The 20,443-nt window shown below is 41.3% G+C and overlaps 1 protein-coding gene and 1 long non-coding RNA gene across 4 annotated transcripts; one reads left to right on the top strand and one right to left on the bottom strand.

The window, feature by feature from the left end:
• The first annotated feature begins 17,843 nt into the window (after positions 1–17,843).
• Positions 17,844–19,660, top strand: SMIM40 (small integral membrane protein 40). 3 transcript variants are annotated; one of them, XM_037052752.1, is made up of 2 exons: positions 17,844–18,178; positions 19,195–19,239. In XM_037052752.1, exon 1 carries the CDS (start codon positions 17,897–17,899, stop codon positions 18,137–18,139), a length of 243 nt encoding a protein of 80 aa, XP_036908647.1. In that variant the 5' UTR covers positions 17,844–17,896; the 3' UTR covers positions 18,140–18,178; positions 19,195–19,239. The 3 variants fall into 3 exon arrangements, 2 of the variants coding, with proteins under 2 accessions (XP_036908647.1, XP_036908646.1); XM_037052751.1 differs by lacking the exon at positions 19,195–19,239 and adding an exon at positions 19,577–19,639 and having other exon boundaries at positions 17,845–18,178; XR_005067424.1 differs by lacking the exons at positions 17,844–18,178; positions 19,195–19,239 and adding exons at positions 19,275–19,344; positions 19,577–19,660.
• Positions 19,661–19,757: 97 nt separating this feature from the next.
• Positions 19,758–20,368, bottom strand: LOC118991492 (uncharacterized). The gene is made up of 2 exons (XR_005067425.1): positions 20,178–20,368; positions 19,758–20,012 (listed from the first exon to the last, which is right to left on the bottom strand). It is a non-coding gene; the product is annotated as an uncharacterized LOC118991492 (long non-coding RNA).
• Between the last annotated feature and the right edge of the window lie 75 nt (positions 20,369–20,443).

Genomic DNA, 20,443 nt, shown 5'->3' with positions numbered 1-20,443 from the left:
AGCAAATGTAACTACTTCAGTAGATCAGAGAAAGCTGAGGAAAACAGAAGCAACCAGGTTTACAACACAGAAGCTGCAAAAGAAATTAGTGACCCTAGTTACCTATGGAGGTGAGGATGGGGATAAAAACAGAATATTTGATTGAAAGTCTACTTAAAAAGTAGTTAAACCTCAGGTACCTTTCCTCTGAGAGCAGGTGTGTGGCTTCCCCTCTTGCCCCATAAGAAGTCTGAGAATTTTACCCTTGAAGGTACTGATTAGAGAGTCTGTGGATTGGGAGACACCAAAGAGCAGGGGTGTCATCCTGAACTAGGAGGGTGAAGTGAAAACAAAATTTCCCACCGGAAGTTGAGATTTCCAGCCTGCCCTCTCACTTAGCTCACAGAACCCTGGCAGCTAGGTTGGAACCCTTCAGACAAGTGGTTGTCTGGAAAACATGAGAAAGACAAAAAGAAAAGGTCTCAGTACAGATGGGAGTTCCCAAGTAACAGTCCCATTAAACGGCTGTAGCAGACATTATTCTCCCCACCCATAACCCCTGGGCAGTCCCACATGAATGTATTCCTGCTGACTTCCAATTGCTTGTATCTGAGTTGCTTATTTCAAGTTTCTCTCCAAAGGCAGGGAAAGCTACTCTGCTCAGGCATCAGCCAGGCTAGGAGGGCTAGGAAATACCCTCTCCCCAGGAGCGGCTCTCAACCAATGACTGTCAATATTTGATGTATAAATAACTCAGCCACCTTGTCTTTGCATGCGATAACTCTAAAGTGTGTGATTTCGCCATTTTCCAAAAATCTTTCTGTAGGATTAAGCCTTAGTCATTTTCAGTTCTACTTAGCATTATAACTGCCTTCTCTGCTTGTCTCATTTCTGTGCTCCCTTACTTTTGTATCTCTGAGTACTTCCATTCAAATACATTTCTCAGGGTCTCTTTTAGGGAAACCCAAATTAAGACAATCAAGTTGGAGTTCCAAAGCCCCACACCAGTGAACAGAGCTTCTAAACAGCCTTTTAGTCCCCCACCCTTAAGTAGAAGCAGACAGCCAAGGGTCACCAAAAATTTAAGAAAAAAAATTTAAACTTGAGATATAGAGATCAAATAAAACAAAGATAAAAGAATAATTTGGAAGAATAGAAACTAAAAAGGGAGAAGAAAACTTACAAAAATCTATTATTAATATCTTCAAGGAGTTGATATTACATTTAAGAAATATGAAAGGAATACTATAAAAATAATATTCAGAGGACAGCCCTGGCTGGTGTGGCCTAGTGGATTCAGTGCTGCTGGCCTGTGAACTGAAAGGTCACTGGTTGGATTCCCAGTCAGGGCACAGGCCTGGGTTGCGGGCCAGGTCCCAGTCGGAAGCAAGTGAGAGGTGACCTATCGATGTTTCTCTCACACATCTGTGTTTCTCTCTCTTCCTCCCTCCCTTCCCCTCTCTCTAAACAAATAAATAGAATCTTAAACAAAATAAAAATAAAAAATATTCAGAGAACAAGGCAGCCTTGAAAATTCAAAAATAACACATGATAGCAGAAATTAAAACATGCTAAAAGATTTGGAAGGTAAAGTTAATGGAATCTCCCAGAAAATAGAGCAAAAGAAGATAATAAGGAAAATGGGAGAAAAAGAGGATTAGAAAGTCCAAGAGGTCCAATATCTGATTTGGGAAGTTATGTGAAGAGAGGATGAATAAAGAAGTTGAAAGGATATTATAAAAAAATATAATTTAAGGTTCTGGCTGGTGTGGCTCAGTGGATTGAACATGGGCCTGCAAACCAGAGAGGGTCACCAGTTCAGTTCCCAGTCAGGGCACATGCCTGAGTTGCAGGCCAAGTCCCTGGTTGGAAGCGTGTGAGAGGCAACCAGTCGAGGTATCTCACATATTGATCTTTCTCTCTCCCTTTCCAGCTCTCTAAAAATAAATAAGTAAAATCTTTTAAAAATAAAAATATATATAATTTAAGAAAATTTCCCAGAACTCATATTTGTAGAGTTGAAAAGGCCCAGCACCCTGAATAAAAATATGCTAGCTCCAGCCTGGCTGGTGTAGCTCAGTGGATTGAGCGCAGGCCTGCGAACCACACGATCTCGGTTCGATTCCCAGTCAGGCCACATGCCTGGGTTGCAGGCTAGTTCCCAGAAGGGGACTCACAAGAAGCAACCATACATTGATGTTTCTCTCCTTCTCTCCTTCCCTTCCTCTCTAAAGACAAATAAATAAAATCTTTAAAAAATATATGCTAGTTCCACAGTTCCATCATTTTGAAATTTCACCAGTGAGGACAAAGAGAAGATTCTAAAAACTTCTGGGATAAAACTGGTTTTATGTAAAGGAGCAAGAGTCAGAATGTCATGCACTGAATGCACGAACACAGTGGGACAATGCCTTCAAATTCCTGAGGAAATTTTTTTTGATCTAGGATTCTACACTAAACAATACTATTAATTTAGTATAAGAATAGAAAACATACATTTTCAGACATTCAAGAACTCAAAGCATTTATTTCCCATGTACTAAAAACTTCCTTTTCTCCCCTGGCGGGTGTAGCTCAGTGGATTGAGCACGGGCCTGTGAACCACACGATCGCGGTTCGATTCCCAGTCAGGGCACATGCCTGGGTTGCAGTCCAATTCCCAGCGGGGGACTCACGAGAGGCAACCATACATTGATATTTCTCTCCCTCTCTCCTTCCCTTCCCCTCTAAAGATAAATAAATAAAATATTTAAAAAATAAATAAAATAAAAACTTCCTTTTCTCAAGAAGTTTTTAGAGGATGTCCTCTACCACGACAAGGAGATAAACAAAAACAATGACTTGATATGTATGAAACAGAGGTGTAACATGGGGGAGGAGGAAGAGAATTCCCAGGAAGACAGTGAAGGGAAACCCCAAGGACCACAGCTGTTCAGCAGTCCTGGAGGGCAGCCAGTGCACCCTGGAGCTGGTCAGAGGCTTCAAGAGGGAATTTCATTCAGATGTAACAGACTATATAATATGTTTGAACAGACTGAGAAGAGATACATAGTGGGGGATATCTGGGGGTTGAATTAATGGTAGAAAACACAGAAACAATTCACACATAGGCAATTATCAGATCAAGGGAAAATGAGAGTTTATGCAGTAACATTTGCGAAGTCATCATAGGTAAACATTGAATGTCCATCTAACCAAAATAAGTTCTGTTGGGCTGATAGGGAGATGAGAAGTGGGCAGATGAGGCAGGGGGGGAGGGGCATGTTTCTTTTCATAAAAAGCTACATAGAATTATTTGGACCTTTAAACTACAGCTTTGGTTGTGTGGTTCAGTTGGTTAGAGCATTGTCACCAAAAGGCTGCAGGTTTGATCTCCAGTCAGGGCACATGCCTAGGTTGTGGGGGTGGGGTGTGTGTGTGTGTGGGGTTATCAACCCCCAGTCAGGGTGCATACTGGAGGCAATCGATCAGATGTTTCTCTCACATCTCTCTCTCTCTCCCCCTCCCTCCTTTTCTCTCTCTCTAAAAGCAATAAACATATCCTTGCATGAGGATTAAAACTAAATAAATAAACTATGTGCCTGAATAACTTTGATAAAATAACAAAATTGTGAGATTAATAGCAAAATAAACAGCTAAGTAAAATAAAAGCTGGAACCTCTAAACAGGAATGGAGGTGCAAATAGGTATCAGTGGCCTGTTGCTTTTTGTAAAAAAGCCTTATTAAATTATGTGACTCTTTGTTTTTCAGTTTCTTTGTTGACACTTTTTTCTTGATGTATAGCATGCATACCTAAAGTGTACGTACCATAAATATACAACTTGATTTTTTTCACAAATTGAACTACTACCCAGGTCAAAAAAACAGAATATTGCCCTTATTGGCCAGCACCATTTACTTCTTTCCAGTCACTACTGACAAGGGTACCTCTTCCTGACTCTAACATTGTATCAATAGATTGAGCTTGATTATTTTGCATTTTATATAAATGAAGTTCACATAGTATGTCATCTTTTATGTCTTGCTTCTCCATTTAATATTATGTCAGGGAGACCCATCTAGTTGTGTGCAGCTATAATTCATCCACTCTCATTTTTATTGTATTTCTTTGTGAGAATATGCCACAGTTTATCTATTCTACAGTTAATTGCATCTGCATTGTTTCCAGTCTAGCACTACTATAAATAGTCCTACCAAGAATATTTTTTTAAATATTTTATTTATTTATTTATCTTTAGAGGGGAAGGAGAGAGGGAGAGAAACATCAATGTATGGTTGCCTTTTGTGCATCCCCTGCTGGGAGTTGGCCTGCAGGGAACCTGCCTGCAACCCAGGCATGTGCCCTGACTGGGAATCGAACCGCGATCCTCTGGTTCACAGGCCCGCGCTCAATCCACTGAGCTACACCAGCCAGGCCCTACCAAGAATATTTTAGTAAATATTTTAATAGATATCATATACATATTTTTGTTGGGTATATATACCTAAGGCTTATACCTTATACATACCTTGGTCATAGGTTATGTGTATGCTCAAATTTATGTAATGCCAGAAAATTGTCCAAAGTTGTACCAATTTTCATTCCCACCATCAGTGTGTGAGAGCTTCAGGTGATCCACATCCTTACCAATTCTCACTATTATTAACCTTTTTCATTTTATTTTATTTTTTTGTCACACGCACACCCATTTTTATTAGCCTTTCCTGGGATGGGGGTTTGCATCAAGTTTAAAATGCAATGTGTGTTTGTAAGTTTGTGCTCAGGCCAGAGAGAGAGGCAAAGCGCCTCGTTTGCGTTCTAGTCTCAGTAGGTTCGTAGAGCCCTCGCGCCACCCGCCCATGGTTTTTGTAACGGTGTTTGTTGTGTGTGTGTGCGCGCGTGTGCTCTCTCCCATCCATGCTCCCAGCGCATCTCGAGCCCAATAGCGGGGTGTGGGCCAACCTTTTTCATTTTAGTTAATCTGGAGATATGTAGTGGTATTGTATTGTGGTTTTAATTAAGATTTCACTAATGACTAATGGAGTACTTTTTCATAGGTTTATTGGTCATTTGCATATCATTTTTCATGAAGTGTCTCTCCAGGTTGTTTGTTCAATATTTCTATTGTGTTTTCTTCCTCTTATTGATTTGTAGAACTTTTTCACTTATTTTCATATCAGTCTCTTGTTGTCTATACATATCATAAATGTTTTCTCTTACTCTTTGGGTTACCTGTTTTACTTTTGAACACTGTTATACAAATAAAAGCCAGAACCAAAATATACACCCTCTGCAATTTAGGTTAAAAGTAAAGAATGCAAAAAGACAAATTATACAAACACTAAACACAAGAAAACAGAGGAAATATATTGATACCAAACTAGATTAATAATAAGGACTATTACAAGGGATAAATAGGAACATAATGATAAAGAAATCAATTCATGAAGAAGACATAACAGTTGGAATATTTGTGCAACAAACACAGACTCAAAATACTTATAGTAAAATTTATAGAACTAAAAGGCAAAATAGGTAAATACACAAATTATCATTTAGAGATTTCAACACTCCTGTCTCAGTAATTGATAAAACAAGTGTACAGAAAATCCGCCAAGATATAAAGACCTGAACACATTGTCAACAAATCTGAGCTTCTGGTCAAGATGGCAGCATAGTAAATATGGTATTTGCTTCCTCCACAACCACATCAGAATTACAAGGAAACTACAAAACAACCTGAAGTGCCTGAAATCTGGCTGAATAGAAGTCTTTCAACAAGGGAATTAAAGAAGTCACATAGAAACTGGTAGGAAGGGTATAGATGAAGAACAGGCTGGTCTCACATCTGTGTGTGGTGGGTAAAAATCAGAAGGGATATCTTGGCTGCACAGGTACCCCTGAGGAGTGAGGGATCCCACCCCCACACCAGGCCCCCCAGCTCAGGGTTCCAGTGACAGGAAAAGGAGTCCTCATAACTTCTGGTTGTGAAGATCAGCAGGGATTGAGATTAAGTGAGACAGGGTGGGGGTGGGGGGCGTGGTTCTGGATCCCAGGAAGATCCTCTTAAAGGGCTGGTGTATGGACTTACTCAGACTCAGAGCTCCAGTGCTAAGGCAGCAGTTCAAAAAGGCACCAGAGATATACGAGGAGTTCAATATCAAGGTGAGAGCTGGAGGAATGGCTTTTGCCCAGACAGAAGTACTGGCAGAGGCCATTGTTCCTTTGATGAGCCCTCCCCTCACAGAGCCAGCAGATGGGCACAACATTGGAGACACCATGAATCTGGTTCACACTGTTTTCCCTGCACTGATTCCTTGAGGCCCTACCCCACCCAACATTTAGGCCCACCCAAGCTGTCCATAGTGACATTTCTATACAAATAGCCTGTCTTGGCTCAAGCTTCAGATTTTCCTAACATCTATCAAACAAACAACATCTGGCCTCAATGAGATCTATACCTCTCACTAAGTGGCCTCAGGCCTGGCACTAGCAGCAGCCAGCCTTGGTTCATAGCTTGGCCTCTCCTAGACAGCCAAGCACAGGTAGCAACCATCTGCAGATAGCTTTGTAGCTCATGCTGGGTGGTCCCAGGCAGAACATAGGCAGTAGCTGACCTTGACCTGTATCTCCCTGGAGGTCACAGAGCCAGTGCACCCAATGGACAGCTTCAGATCACATCAAAGCAGCACCCAACCACCTCTACAAGTGACACACTCAGGGAGCAGACTCAACAGGAACCAGATCCCTGCCAAAGTAAGTCCTGTTCTGTGGGGTCGGTCCCTGTACAACTGGTTGTTGGTCAAAGTCATCCTTGCTGCTGATCAGCCTGGGGACAAATCACTTCCACTGTTATGCCAACAGCAATCAAGGCCCAACTATAAGAGGAAGGTGTATACAGCCCATGAGGGTGCCCACCTCCAGTGCCCAGTTTGGGTGATCAGAGAGGCTATGCCATTGAATCCTACTGAATACCTACTACATAAGTGCACTCTACCAAGGCAGTGAGATTTAGCAGTTCTACCTATACATAGAAACAAACACAGAGAAGCAGCCAAAATGAGGACACAAAGGAACATGAAAGAACAGTACAAAACTCCAGAAAGAGAACTAAACAAGATGGAGACAAGCAATCTACTAAATGCAGAGTTCAAAACACTGGGTGCTCAGTGCACCTAGGGGAAGAGTAGATGACTCAGTGAGAACTTCAGAAAAGAGAGGGGAAACATAAAAGTAGATCTAGAAAACATAAAAATGAACCAGTCAGAAATGAAGAATACATTAATCGAAATGAAGAATACATTACAGGGAATCAACAGAGGAGTATATTGAAGCAGAGGATCAAATCAGAGATTGGGAAGATAAGGAAGTAGAGAACACTCAATCAGAACAGCAAAAAGAAAAAAGAATATGCTCCAGCTTGTGCGGCTCAGTGGATTGAGTGTCAGCCTGTGAACCAAAAGGTTGCCATTTCCATTTCTACTCAGGGAACATGCCAACAACAAATTTAAAAACAAAAAATAACCAGAACTGCCAGAAGAAGCTTGCAGGCAAAAAGGGGCTAGAAAGAAGTGTTCAAAGTCATGAGAGGCAAGGACTTACATTCAAGATTACTCTACCCAGCAAAGCTATCATGTAGAATGGAAGGGCAGATAAAGTGCTTCTCAGATAAGGTCAAGTTAAAGGAGTTCATCATCACTAAGCCCTTATTATATGAAATGTTAAAGGGACTTATCTGAGAATAAGAAGATAAAAAACATGAACAATAAAATGACAACAAACTCACAACTATCAACACCAGAATCTAGAAAACACAAAAACAAAAACAAAAACAAAGCAAACAGCTAGAAAAGGAACAGAATGACAGAAATGGAGATCACATGGAGGGTTATCAGCAGGGGAGTGGGAGGGAGAGAAAGGGGGAAAAGGTACAGAGAATAAGTAGCATAAATAGTAGGTACAAAATAGACAGGGGGAAGTTAAGAATAGTATAGGAAATGTAAAAGCCAAAGAACTTATATGAACAACCCATGGACATGAACTAAAGGGTGGGTGTGGAGGGGTGGGATGCTGTTTGAGGGTGGTACAGGGCAGAGGGGAATGAAGAGGAGAAAAAAAACAGGACAACTGTAATAGTATAATCAATAAAATATATGAAAGAAGAAGATTAAAATATGAATAAAAATTGCAATAATACATTGTCAACAACTGAATGTAAAAAACAAAATAAAGCAGAACATAAATAGGCTCATAAATACAGAGAACATTGTGATGGTTGTTAGATGAGAGGGATTTGGGAGGCTGGGTGAAAAAGTGAGGGAATTAATAAGTATAAAGTTGTTGTTACAGAGTAGTCATGAGGATGTGAAGTATGGTGTAAGGAATATAGTCAATAATATTCTAATAACTATGTATGGTATCAGATGGATGTGAGATTTATTGATATGATCACTTAGTAATTTATGTAATATTTAATCAATGGAGTATACACTTGAAATTAATATAATAATGTATATCAACTATAATTTAAAATTTTTTGAAAATTGTTTTTGAAAAATTTGAGCTTTTTAAAAAGCTTTACAGAGAGGGGAAGGGAAGGAGAAAGAGAGGGAGAGAAACATCAATGTGTGGTTGCCTCTTGCACACTCTGTGAAGTGTGCCCGGTCCAGTATGTGCCCTTCCACATACTGGAACCCTGGCCCACAACACAGGTGTGTGCCCTGACTGGGAATCAAACGTGTGACCCTTTGGTTCACAGTCTGGCACTTTATCCACTGAGCCACCCCAGCCAGGGCAAATTTAAAAATATTTTTAAAATACAAACAAATTTAGCCTAATTGACATTTATATAACACTCCACCCAACAACAAACCAACATTCTTTTCAAGGGTACATGTAGCATTAATCAAGATAGATCGTATTATGGGCCATAAAACAAGCCTCAATGAATTTAAAATAATTTAAATCCTCAAAAGTGTGTTCTCTGACCACAACTAAATATAACTAGAAGTCAATAATGAAGCAATATCAGGAAAATCTCCCAAGTATTTGTGAATTATACAACACACTTCTAAATAATCCATGGGTGAAAGAGGAAGTCACAAGGGAAATTAGAAAATATTTTAAATTGAATAAAAGTGAAAGCACCACATATCAAAATTTGTAGGACACAGCCAAAGCTGTGCTTACATGGAAATTTAAAAATCAAACTAGAGCCCTGGCTAGTGTGGCTCAGTGGATTGCACTCCAGCCTCCAAACTGAAAGGTCACTTGTTCAGTTCCCGGTCAGGGAATGTGCCTGGGTTACAGGCCAGGTCCCCACTTGGGGGGCGTGAGAGAGGCAACTAGCTGATGTATTTCTTATGCATCGATGTTTTCTCTCCCTCTCCTTCTCCCTCCCTTCCCCTCTCTCTAAAAATAAATAAATAAAATCTTTTAAATATTAAGCTAGAAAACAAGAAAACCTTTAAATCAGTAATTTAATCTTCCCTCTTCAGAAATCAGAAAAAAAAGAGGACTTCCACCAAAATGGAGACATAGGTGGAAACAGTGTGCCTTCTCCCACAACCAGGTTTGAATACAGCAAAGGTTTAGTAAACAAAGATGCAGCCAAAGAACAGAAAATTGAACTATAGGGAAGTCCAACAACAACGAACCATTCAACTGGGACGGGTAAGAGGGGCGGAGCCAGCAGTGGAGCAGGGTTGGGTAGGAAAGATCCCCCAACCCAGGTGTGCAGGCAGCCAGGGTAGCATCGTGGACCTAGTGAGAGTGCAGGGCAGGCTGACTGCGGTCACACATTTGCATGCAGATAAACCAGCAGAGGAGTGAGCAGTGAGGAGGACCACACAGGCCCCAGCAGGTGAACCCAGTGAGTGTGCAAGGCAGCGGACCGTGGTCGCACTTTCAAGCACAGTGGGACAAACCGAGAGGCCCTGGTGGCAGGAGGCAGCAGAGGGGACGCCATTGCTTTCCTTTGACCCCGCTCCCACATACAGAGTCACAACCCAGCAACTGAGTTGCCCCGCCCTGGTGAACACCTAGGGCTCTGCTCCTCATACATAACAGGCACAAACAGACCAAAATATGGCTCAAGAAGAACTCAAAGCTCCAGAGCCGATACCTCTAAGGGACCAAGAAATAGCCAGCCTATCAGATGCACAGTTCAAAATACTGGTGATCAGGATGCTCACAGAACTGGTTGATTATAGTCACAAATTAGAGGAACATATGAAGGCTAAACTAATTGAAATGAAGGGAAATGCACAGGAAACCAATAGTGATGAAAGGAAACTGGGACTCAAATCAATGGAGTGGACCAGAAGGAAGAACAAAACATCCAACCAGAAAAGAATGAAGAAACAAGAATTCAAAAAAATGAGAGGCTTAGGAACCTCCAGGACATCTTTAAATGTTCCAACATCTGAATTATAGGAGTACCAGAAAGGGAAAAGAAACAGCCACGAGTGGAAAGCTTATTTGAACAAATAATAAAGGAGAACTTCCCCAATCTGGCAAAGGAAATAGACTTCCAGGAAATCCAGGAAGCTCAGAGAGTCCCAAAGAAGTTGGACCCAAGAAGGAACACACCAAGGCACATTGTAATTACACTAGCCAAGATTAAAATGAAGGAGAGAATCCTAGAAGCAGCAAGAAATAAGGGGACAGTCACCTACAAAGGAGTTACCATCAGACTGTCGGCAGATTTCTCCAAAGAGACCTTACAGGCAAGAAGGAGCTGGAAAGAAGTATTTCAAGTCATGAAATCCAAAGACCTACATCTAAGATTGCTTTATCCAGCAAAGCTTTCATTTAGAATGAAAGGACAGATAAAATGCTTCTCAGATAAGGTCAAATTCAAGGAGTTCATCATCACCAAGCCCTTATTATATGAAATGTTAAAGGGACTTATATAAGAAAAAGAAGATGAAAAAGATGAACAGTGAAAGGACAGCAAACTCACAGTTATTAACAACCACACCTAAAACATAAGCAAACCAAGAGGACAGCTAGATCAGGAGCAGAACCATAGAAATGAAGAACACATGGAGGGGTAGCAACAGGGGAGTGGGAGGAGGAGAAGGGGGGAGAAGGTACAGAAAATAGCATAGACAGTAGGTAGAAAATAGATAGGGGGGAGGGCAAGAATAGTAGGGGAAATATAGAATCTAAAGAACTTGAGACACGTGGTCATAAACTAAAGGGGGGAATGGTGGAGGAGGGGGTGTGCAGGGTGGAGGGAAATGAAGGGGGGAATAGAACAACTGTAATGGTATAATCAATAAAATATGTTTTAAAAAGAAAATTAAAAAATAAAAAATAAAAATAAATAAAATATCTAAGCCTCCATTTAAAAAAAAGATTTTATTTATTTATTTTTTAGAGAGGGAAAGAAAGGGAGAAAGAGAGGGAGAGAAACATCAATGTGTAGTTGCCTCTCTGCATTGTGTACTGGAGACCTGGCCCACAACCCAGGCATGAATCAAACTAGCAACCCTTTGATTTGCAGGCCAGCACTCAACCATTGAGCCATACCAGCCAGCGCATCTAAGCCTCCATTTTTATGACTGAATTTTGTATTTTTCAATTAAAGTTGAAGTACTTATAGTTGGCTAGTATAATTTATGTTATATTAGTTTTAGGTGTACAACAAAATGATAGACATTTATATACCATATGAAGTGATTACTCCAATAAATCTAGTACCCATCTGGCACCATACATAGTTATTATAACGTTATTGACTATGTTTCCTATGCTGTACTTTACATCCCCATAACTATTTTTTATAAGTGGCAATTTGCACTTCTAAGTATCTTTCTCCTTTTTCACCCATCCTCCCAACGACCCTCTCATGTGGCAACCATCAATCTGCTCTCTGTAGTCCTCTCCATAGTTCATTCTGCTCTCTTGATAGTTCATTTCTGTTTTGTTTGTTTATTTTGTATTTTTAGATTCCACATGTAGGTGAAATCATATAGCATTTATCTTCTACCTGATTATATCACTTTGTATAATATCCTCTAGGTTCATTCATGTTGTTGCAAAGGCAAGGTTTCATTCTTTTTTATGGCCAAGTAATACTTCATTGTGTATATATACCAATTCTTCTTTATCCAACCATCTATCAGTGCAAATGCAAAGAAAACCATCAACAAAACAAAACAAAAAAGCCCAACCTACTAAATGGGAGAAGATATATTCAGATGATATATCCAGTAAGAGGTTAATGTCCAAAATATATAAAGAACTCAGCCCTGGCTGGCGTAGCTCAGTGGATTGAGTGCGGGCCTGCAAACCAGAGGATCGCGGTTCTCTTGAGACCACGTGTCTCTTTGTTGCAGCCCCTCTAGTCCTTCCATGATGGCCTCCCAAGTGATCCAGTCTGGCTTAGGTTGCTCCTTGCTGTGAGGAGACTTACCTGTCATCGACTTCCAACCATGCTTTGGGGGCAGGGAGGAAACTGAGGCAGCATTTGCTACCAGAAACAAGCTTTATCTCCTGTGGCTCACATTCTGGAGGTTGCTCACTCATCCTTAGCCATGGGGGTAGAGTTACAATTCCTGAAACCAAGCAGAGCTGGTCCACAACACTCACCCCCCAGCCCTCTCCACTTCTCTCCTGTTTCCACCACTCCCCCTTGTTATTGTCCATGTGTCCTTTATAATTGTTCCCGCAAACCCTTCACCTTTTCCCCTGAAATTCCTTCCCCTCTGCCCTCTGGTTACTGTCAGCCTGTTCTCTATTTCAGTGTCTTTGGTTATATTTTGCTTGTTTGTTTGTTTTGGTGATTAGGTTCCTGTTAAAAGTGAGATCATATGGTATTTATCTTTCACTGCCTGGCTTATTTTGCTTAGCATAATGCTTTCCAGTTCCATCCATGCTGTCACAAAGGGTAGGAGCTTCTTCTTTCTGTTGCATAGAATTCCATTGTGTAAATGTGCCATAGTTTTTTTATCCGTTCATTTACTGGTGGGCACCTAGGTTGCTTCCAGCACTTGGCTATTGTAAGTTGTGCTTCTATGAACATTGGGGTGCACACTGCATAATTTCTGAGGCTAGGCCATAAAATATGTGGTTCGCAGGCCCGTGCTCAATCCACTAAGCTACACCAGCCGGGGCTAGGCCATAAAATATGAAACAGCCTCTTCCTTGCTTACCACAACACTTGCTTTTGGAACCATGAGTGCCATGTAAGGCTTCTAACTATCCCAATGTTGCCATGCTGTGACGAAGCCCAGGCTACATGGGGAGAACACACATAAGTGTTCTGGCCAGCAACCCCAGCAGAGATCCGTCTGACAGCCAGCATCAACTGTCAGACATATGAGAGAAGATACCTCCAGATGATTTCAGCTCTCAGCAGTTAAGTCATTCTCAGTCCTAAAGTTTTCCAAGCTGACATCACTGAGTAAAAATAAGCTGTCCTGTGTCCTTTTTGAATTTCTGTCATGGTAATCCATGAGCATACTAAAATGGTTGTTTTACACCACTATGTTTTGGGGTGGTATGTTAGGCAGCAATAGTGACTAGAATAGTGTGTGTGTATACATATGAGGTCTGACTAGAAGCTATCCAGCCATGTAATATGAAAAATAAAGACATTTATTGAAGAAGACACAAGAGACAAGAAACAGTGTACATAGGACAATGACACCTCAGTCTCCTTCAAAGTAGGCACCAGTCCCCCCAGTGAGCTGCCTTGTTGTATTTTCCTGAATCTCATTGATGGTCTGAAATCTTCTCTCTTTCAAAGGTGATTTTAGTTTTGGGAAAAGTCAGAAGTTGCAGGGCACCACATCTGGGCTGTGGGGGCTTAGTCACCTGGGTGATTTGATGTTTCATAAAAAAACTCTGCACAAGATGTGATGTATGAAAGGGTGCATAGTAGTGATGAAGTTGCCAATCACCAGTTGCCCATACCTGCATTCTTCTGGCTAATCTGAATAGTTTCTGTGGAGGTATGTTCAAGTTTAATGCAAAATTTGATGCAGATTCGTTGTTTTACTCACTCAGTCATTTCGAATGTGATGCCACACAATACACATGCTCTCTCAACAGTGTCTACTGCCCCTACTGACTAGTACAGTGAAGTCATCATTGTTTATGCATGTGTATTCCAGTCCACTCTCCTTGGTGGCCAGTAAATTGTTTTCGTTATGTTAACAATAGATGCACTTTTTCCAGACAGACCTCGTATATACATATATATTCATGTATTTTTTAGCTTTGTGTGCTGAGAAGGCCTAGAAACAATGGCATCCTGGTAATACTGAGGAAATCTGGCATCCATATCTTGGTTTCCAAATACCATCCACTGCTAAAGGAAGCCAGAGCCACTTAAAGAAATGGCTGATTCCTGAGCTGAGGCAGGAAAAGTAAAAATGAAATCTGAATTATTTCTTGTACCAGAAAGTAAGGAAGTGCTTAAAAAATGTTGAGGACATTTCAAAAGGACATAGGAACTAGCCTGAAGGGCATTCCCATTTGCAAAATTGGGGATAATTTAGACATCCAAAATAATAATGATAGTAACTGATTATAATTTATTGAATAAAATAGAAATTTATTGGTCCATCCCTGGCTGGTGTGGCTCAGTGGTCTGAGTGTGGGCTTTGCAAACAGGCATCGCTGGTTCAATTCCCAGTCGGAGCACATGCCTGGGTTGCGGGGTCCTGAGTTGGGGGCATGCAACAGGCAACCACAAATTGATGTTTCTACCCCTCTCTTCCTTCCTTCCCCTCTCTCTAAAAATAAATAAATACAATCTTAAAAAAAGAAATTTATTAGTCCAGAAAATCTAAATAAATATGGTAATGGGTTACACTTCATTGAGTAAAATAAGAATCCACGAGTCCATATTATATAAATAAATGAATAAATGAGAGAACAGGAATGCTTTCTCTTACACTGTATGTCAGCTAAAAACTGAAGGAGAAATGATGAATTTTTAAAAATCACCATTTAACAAACATCATCATGGTGGTTATTACAATGGGGGTCATAGACGAATTAAAAGGTAGATAAGTGGAGATTTGATAAGGTATCAGACACCTAGGAATTACAGAGACAAGTAGTGGCTTTATGAGGGAGAAACCAGGCAGTACCAGGGGTGCAAGGGGCTCACCTTTTGATGTGATGTACTGAGAAAGGCATGCATCATTTCTCTTTTGCCCTTACATATATTTGGGTTTGAGGGACATCTAACAGAAATGAAAGGCCTGTACTCTTTAAAAGGGATTCATTAAGTCCTGGCTGGTGTAGCTCAGTTGGTAGGGCATAATTCCACAAAGAGAAAGGTCTCTAGTTTGATCCCCAGTCAGGGCACACGACTGGGTTGCAGGTTTGGTCCACACATGTGAGAAGCAACTGATTGATGTTTCTCTCTTACACTGATGTTCTCTCCCTCTCTTTCTCCTTCCCCTCCTCTCTAAAAATGAATAAAATCTAAAAAAAAAAAAAAATCCAAAACGCAAAACTGAAAAAGCAACTGTTTAAAAAAAAGAAATTTTTGTTTAGTGTTTTGCTGCTGAAACTTAATAGCTTTAGCTTCTAAAAATACTTAGTTCTCTTATGATTAAGGAAAGGGTACTTTTTTTGTTTTTCTGCATTTGATTGCTGTATAAATCTGCATGGTGACCTAACATGGTTTATTTTTTCAATCAAATGTACATCAATTTCAGATTTCCCCCAGAACTCTATTATTTCATTTACTACATGCTACAACAACTTATTTTTCGCTTTGCTTAATAAATGATAAGCAAGGCCTTTTGTTCAATAGATTTTTATACAGGTTATTACATAAACTGAACTAAAAGATAATAAAAAGTTAAAGTTAAAAAAAAGAACAAAAAGCCCTGGCTGGTGTGGCTCCGTGGATTGAGCATGGGCCTGCAAACCAGAGGGTCTTGGTTCGATTCCCAGCCAGGGCACATGCCTGGGTTGCAGGCCAGTTCCCAGCAGGGGACACACCAGAAGCAACTGAACATTGATATTTCTCTCCCTCTCTCCTTCCCTTCCCCTCTGAAGATAAATAAATAAATAAATAAAACAAAAATTCAATAGAGTAAATGTAAAGATCTAATTGGTTTTATTCAATGAATACATTTATTCATGAATCAGGCAGCAGCCCATCTAGTAAATAGATAACCCCCCAGGAACTAGACAAATGTAAGGCTTTCATAAGCAGAAATAGGGGGAAAGGGGAACAAGGAAGTTAAAAGAGTAGATTATTTCAGGCAAGGTCATCTTTTCTTAGGGGAAAGAATGGGGTCTCATCAGGCAGATTACCACCTTAGTGGTAACTAGGAAGGTACCACCAGTAAGATGCCACTAGTAAGGTACCACCTTAGTGTGACTAGGAAATACCAGACTGATTCATTTAAAATTCCATTCCTGGGAGAGGCTGAAACTGCAGTTAAATTAGGTATTAATTCTTGGTGGGATTAGCAAAAGAGACTTCATTTCAGGCCTGTTTTTTTTTTTTTTTTAAAGATTTTATTTGTTTATTTATCTTTAGAGGGGAAGGAGAGAGGGAGAGAAACATCAATGTATGGTTGCCTTTTGTGCGTCCCCTGCTGGTAGTTAGCCTGCAAGGAACCGGCCTGCAACCCAGGCATGTGCCCTGACTGGGAATCAAACCGCGATCCTCTGGTTCGCAGGCCCTTGCTCACTCCACTGAGCTACGCCAGCCGGGGCAGGCCTGTTTTTTTTTTTTAATAAGAGCCATTTCAATATAAGGGCCTCTTTGTTTAACTTAACACAACTAATAAATTATTAGTTTGGATGCTGATCCCAGGGTTTTTTTTTTTTTCATAATGTGAACCCCTGTGGAAACAGCAAATGATGATATGAGTTGACTCTAAAACAAAATTGTGGCGTTGTTTGTACCATTTTGGGTCAAGAAAATCTACCCAAGTAAATAAGATCTTCCTATTAAGGTGAAAATGAAGTTTAGGTAGGAGACCTTAAAAGATTCAGGTTTGAAGTGCACTACAACATTCACACATTCTCCAATGTCTGCCCCATCACCACCACTTATCCCAGGAGCCCCAGGCTTCCATTTTTCTTACTGAACTTCAGGTTGGTGCCTGGGGAGCAGGGTCCAGAAAAAGCCTTCAATCCCTAAGACAACTTTTGGGGGAATATTTCCCACCAACAACACTCAGATCAGGACCTCTCATGGAAAAATCTCTCTTTCTTATTGGCCCAACTGGTAAGTCCCAATCATACATTCTTGCTCTACTGACCAATCATGGTCTTTGTTTCTCCCTCCTTCTTCCTCCCTCTCCCCCTTTTCTTTTCTTCTTACGTCTTTCTCTCTCTCTCTCTCTTTCTCTTTCATATTTACAAACCTCCCCTTAAACTCCTGCAGCTGCTTGTTTCTACCAGCCTCTTTAGGAGAGTTCCACCGCTCAACCCCAACACCAACTGTTAATCTGGAATGGACATTAGATCTTTGACTGACAGAAGCTCAAGGTAACAAACCAGATCATGTACATTGGATTGGATAATTATATGATTGTTCCAAAGGCTCAGAGGCTCTACTCTCCTGCTTCCCTCCCATGCTCTCTCTGTTTCTCTCTCTTTTTTTAAGATTTTATTTATTTATCTTTAGAGGGGAAGGGAAGGAGAGAGGGAGAGAAATATCAATGTATGGTTGCCTCTCATGCATCCCCCGCTGGGAACTGGCCTGCAACCCAGGCATGTGCCCTGACTGGGAATCAAACCGCGATCGTGTGGTTCACAGGCCCGCGCTCAATCCACTGAGCTACGCCAGCCAGGGTCTCTGTTTCTCTCTTTTTCTCTCAGGAATTAGGGTCAAGCCAGGCAGGTGCAGGACTTGCAGCCACCACATCCCTTAATCCTGGCATTGCTGAGCAAGGGCTTCTATTCCAGCCTCCCTGATTCAGCTAGATGCCAGACCATCAGTTAAGATGGCAGAAGAGGAAGGTGGTGTGGACAAGGAGGATGTGTTCCTGGTTTTTGCCCAGGGTCCTACCCCTCCCAGGGGTACCCTACGTCGGGCCTTGGACAAGGCCTTTTTTATCTTCCTGGCCATTTTTCTGACACTACTGATGCTGGAGGCTCTTTATAAGCTGCTGTGTTCTCTACCATGGACAATGTTTGGGGACTGGCTCCTGGGAACACCTCAGAACGAGGAGGAGTTGGAATTGTGACCACCTTTTCTGTAAATGTCCTCTTACCCTGCTATGGAGGTGAGAGGGGAGATGGGGGCAAGTAAAACTGTTGGGGACTATGGAGGGCACATTTGGATAGCTTAGAGCAGCTGTCTAAAATTTCTGCACCTATACACCAGGAAACGATTTAGAAAATATTTGTACTCCTCACATATTTTTAAGTAACCGTATAAATTTTTTCATCATAAATTGAAATTATTTCAAGGATGTAATTCCTGGCATATTAAAAATATTCACATTTTAAAATAAAATAATTAAATCACCCTTTTGAATATCCAGGGGAACTGAAATATCAGAGTGATTTGATACCTACCATCATCCATTAAAAAATACATAAATATGTTCTTAACAATTGGAAATCATTCTTTTTCTTCTTTTTCTCTTTTCTCCTTGAACTCCTCTTAGTATTCCACTTCCCCAGAAGCAATTTTATGCTTTTATACTTGAAGGTCCCAGGTGAAAATTATTTTTCTTTCTTGTGACCAAAACTCTAGTTTAAAAAATTTTCTTCAGGGTTATCATTACAATTATTATGACAGCAGAACTGATCAAATAGCATGAAGATTGTATACACTTTTTATAACTGTTAAAAATAAAAAATACATTTTTAATGAGTAGATAAGGTGGTGTTTATGGTGCCTTGGGAAAAGAAAGGGACTACCTATGTATTTATTTAAGACAAGGTGAGATTATTTCCAGATTTCATGGCTGAGAACTACACTCTTTTTTTAGAGGGTGAAAATGTACAGTAAATGAGAAAAGGAAGAAAAAGAACCCCTACTGCAGGTATTTACTCAGGAAGACAGAATTTGGAAAAGTTGAGGATCTGGAAATTAAATTCTTTGTATCTCCCAAGTCCTAGTGCTCTTTGGGGACTTTCATTTTCCCCAATTTGAAGACGGTAGGCTTATACGACTGGAAAGAAGTGGTTTGAAATTCTTCAAATGGAAGGGAGGGTTTGAAGTTCCGGGTCTCTGAGGGCTTGGAGGTGTGGGGATCTCTGCAGTCCTAGAAAGTGACAAGATGCTCACCAGCTGTGGAATGCGGACGGATCCAGGAGGTGGGGAATCTCAGCCACTGGAACCGTGTCAGCCTTTCCACTTTCTCCACAACTCACCTTTCGAGCCTGCCTTGCCTCCACGAGTCTCTCCAGCCTCCCTATAACTGACTGAGGTGGAATGCAGGTGAAGTGGATGTCAAAGTAAGCTCTGGCCCCGTATGTAGCTCAGCTGATTGAAGCGTGATCCCCATACGCCAGGGTCGAGGGTTTCTTCCCAGTCAAGACAAAAGAAGAGTCAACAAAATCTCTCTCTTTAAAATCAATAAATAAAAGGGACAGGGGAGAGAAAATTTCTCAGCATTTATAAAACAAGCAAACCAAAACCAAAGTCGATTTATTCTTTGTTCTTTCCTCAGCTCCCCGAAAGATAAAGGAGACAAGACCCGAGGTATTTTCGGAGGCTCATTTCGTCTCGCAGCCCTCAGAACGGCAATTTGCACTGATTCTCTTCAAGGTCCCCGTCACATATGCCCAGTCCTTAGGCTCTGGCAAAGTACGGCTTCTGGGTCATCACTGCCTGTGCCTAAGTGATCCCTCCAGAAATGGACGGAGAATCACCTAGGTTCCACCTATTTGGTTAGTCATTATTTCTGTGGTGAAGCTTGAGAAGCAAATCAACAATAGCAATAATAATAACAACACAATGTTTAGCGCTTTGATTTGTGTGCATGTGTTTTGAGTTCACGTTTGGGAGACTGTTGGGAGACGTTGTCACCATTATGTAGAAACAGCAAAGGCACGAGCATCCCGTGTAAGAGGAAGGGCAGGTGCCGTGGGATGAAGCGGTGGAATCTGGAATTTGGCAGGTAGGAAAGAAGATGAGGAAAACTTCTCAGCAGCCCATTGGACGGAAAAGGTTTTATTTCCCTTATAAGTGACTCCCGCCCTTCGGTGCACCAGACGCAGCCTTGGAGATCCCAACTCCTGAACTGCCTTGTTTGGTTACCCCTCACCTACTAGGAAAGGTGGCAATGTCCTTCCGGCACGCGACTCGGCGGCGGTTGGCTGGTTGAAAAGAGCTTCATTGGCGGCGCCCGGGTGTCCCGGCAGTCACTGACGTACAACAAAATGGCGTCCCCCAAGTTCTTAAGGACGCGCCGAGGGGGCTTGTTACCCGTCCCGTACAGGTCAGGCGGAAAAGAACCTCATACTAGGAAGGCGGCAATGGAGGGGTTCGGACATCCGGCGTACAGTCAGTTCCGGCCACAGTGGGGACTGGATTC

This window comes from Sturnira hondurensis, unplaced genomic scaffold, assembly GCF_014824575.4.
Source record: "Sturnira hondurensis isolate 20B ecotype Veracruz unplaced genomic scaffold, ASM1482457v3 Scaffold0007578, whole genome shotgun sequence".
In the NCBI taxonomy this organism is placed as follows: Eukaryota; Metazoa; Chordata; class Mammalia; order Chiroptera; family Phyllostomidae; genus Sturnira; species Sturnira hondurensis.
This window is presented reverse-complemented; position numbering and strand designations above follow the sequence as displayed.

What these genes read in the sequence shown, in the direction of transcription:
- SMIM40 (XM_037052751.1), top strand. Translation starts at nt 17,897, where the DNA reads ATGGCAGAAGAGGAAGGTGGTGTGGACAAGGAGGATGTGTTCCTGGTT.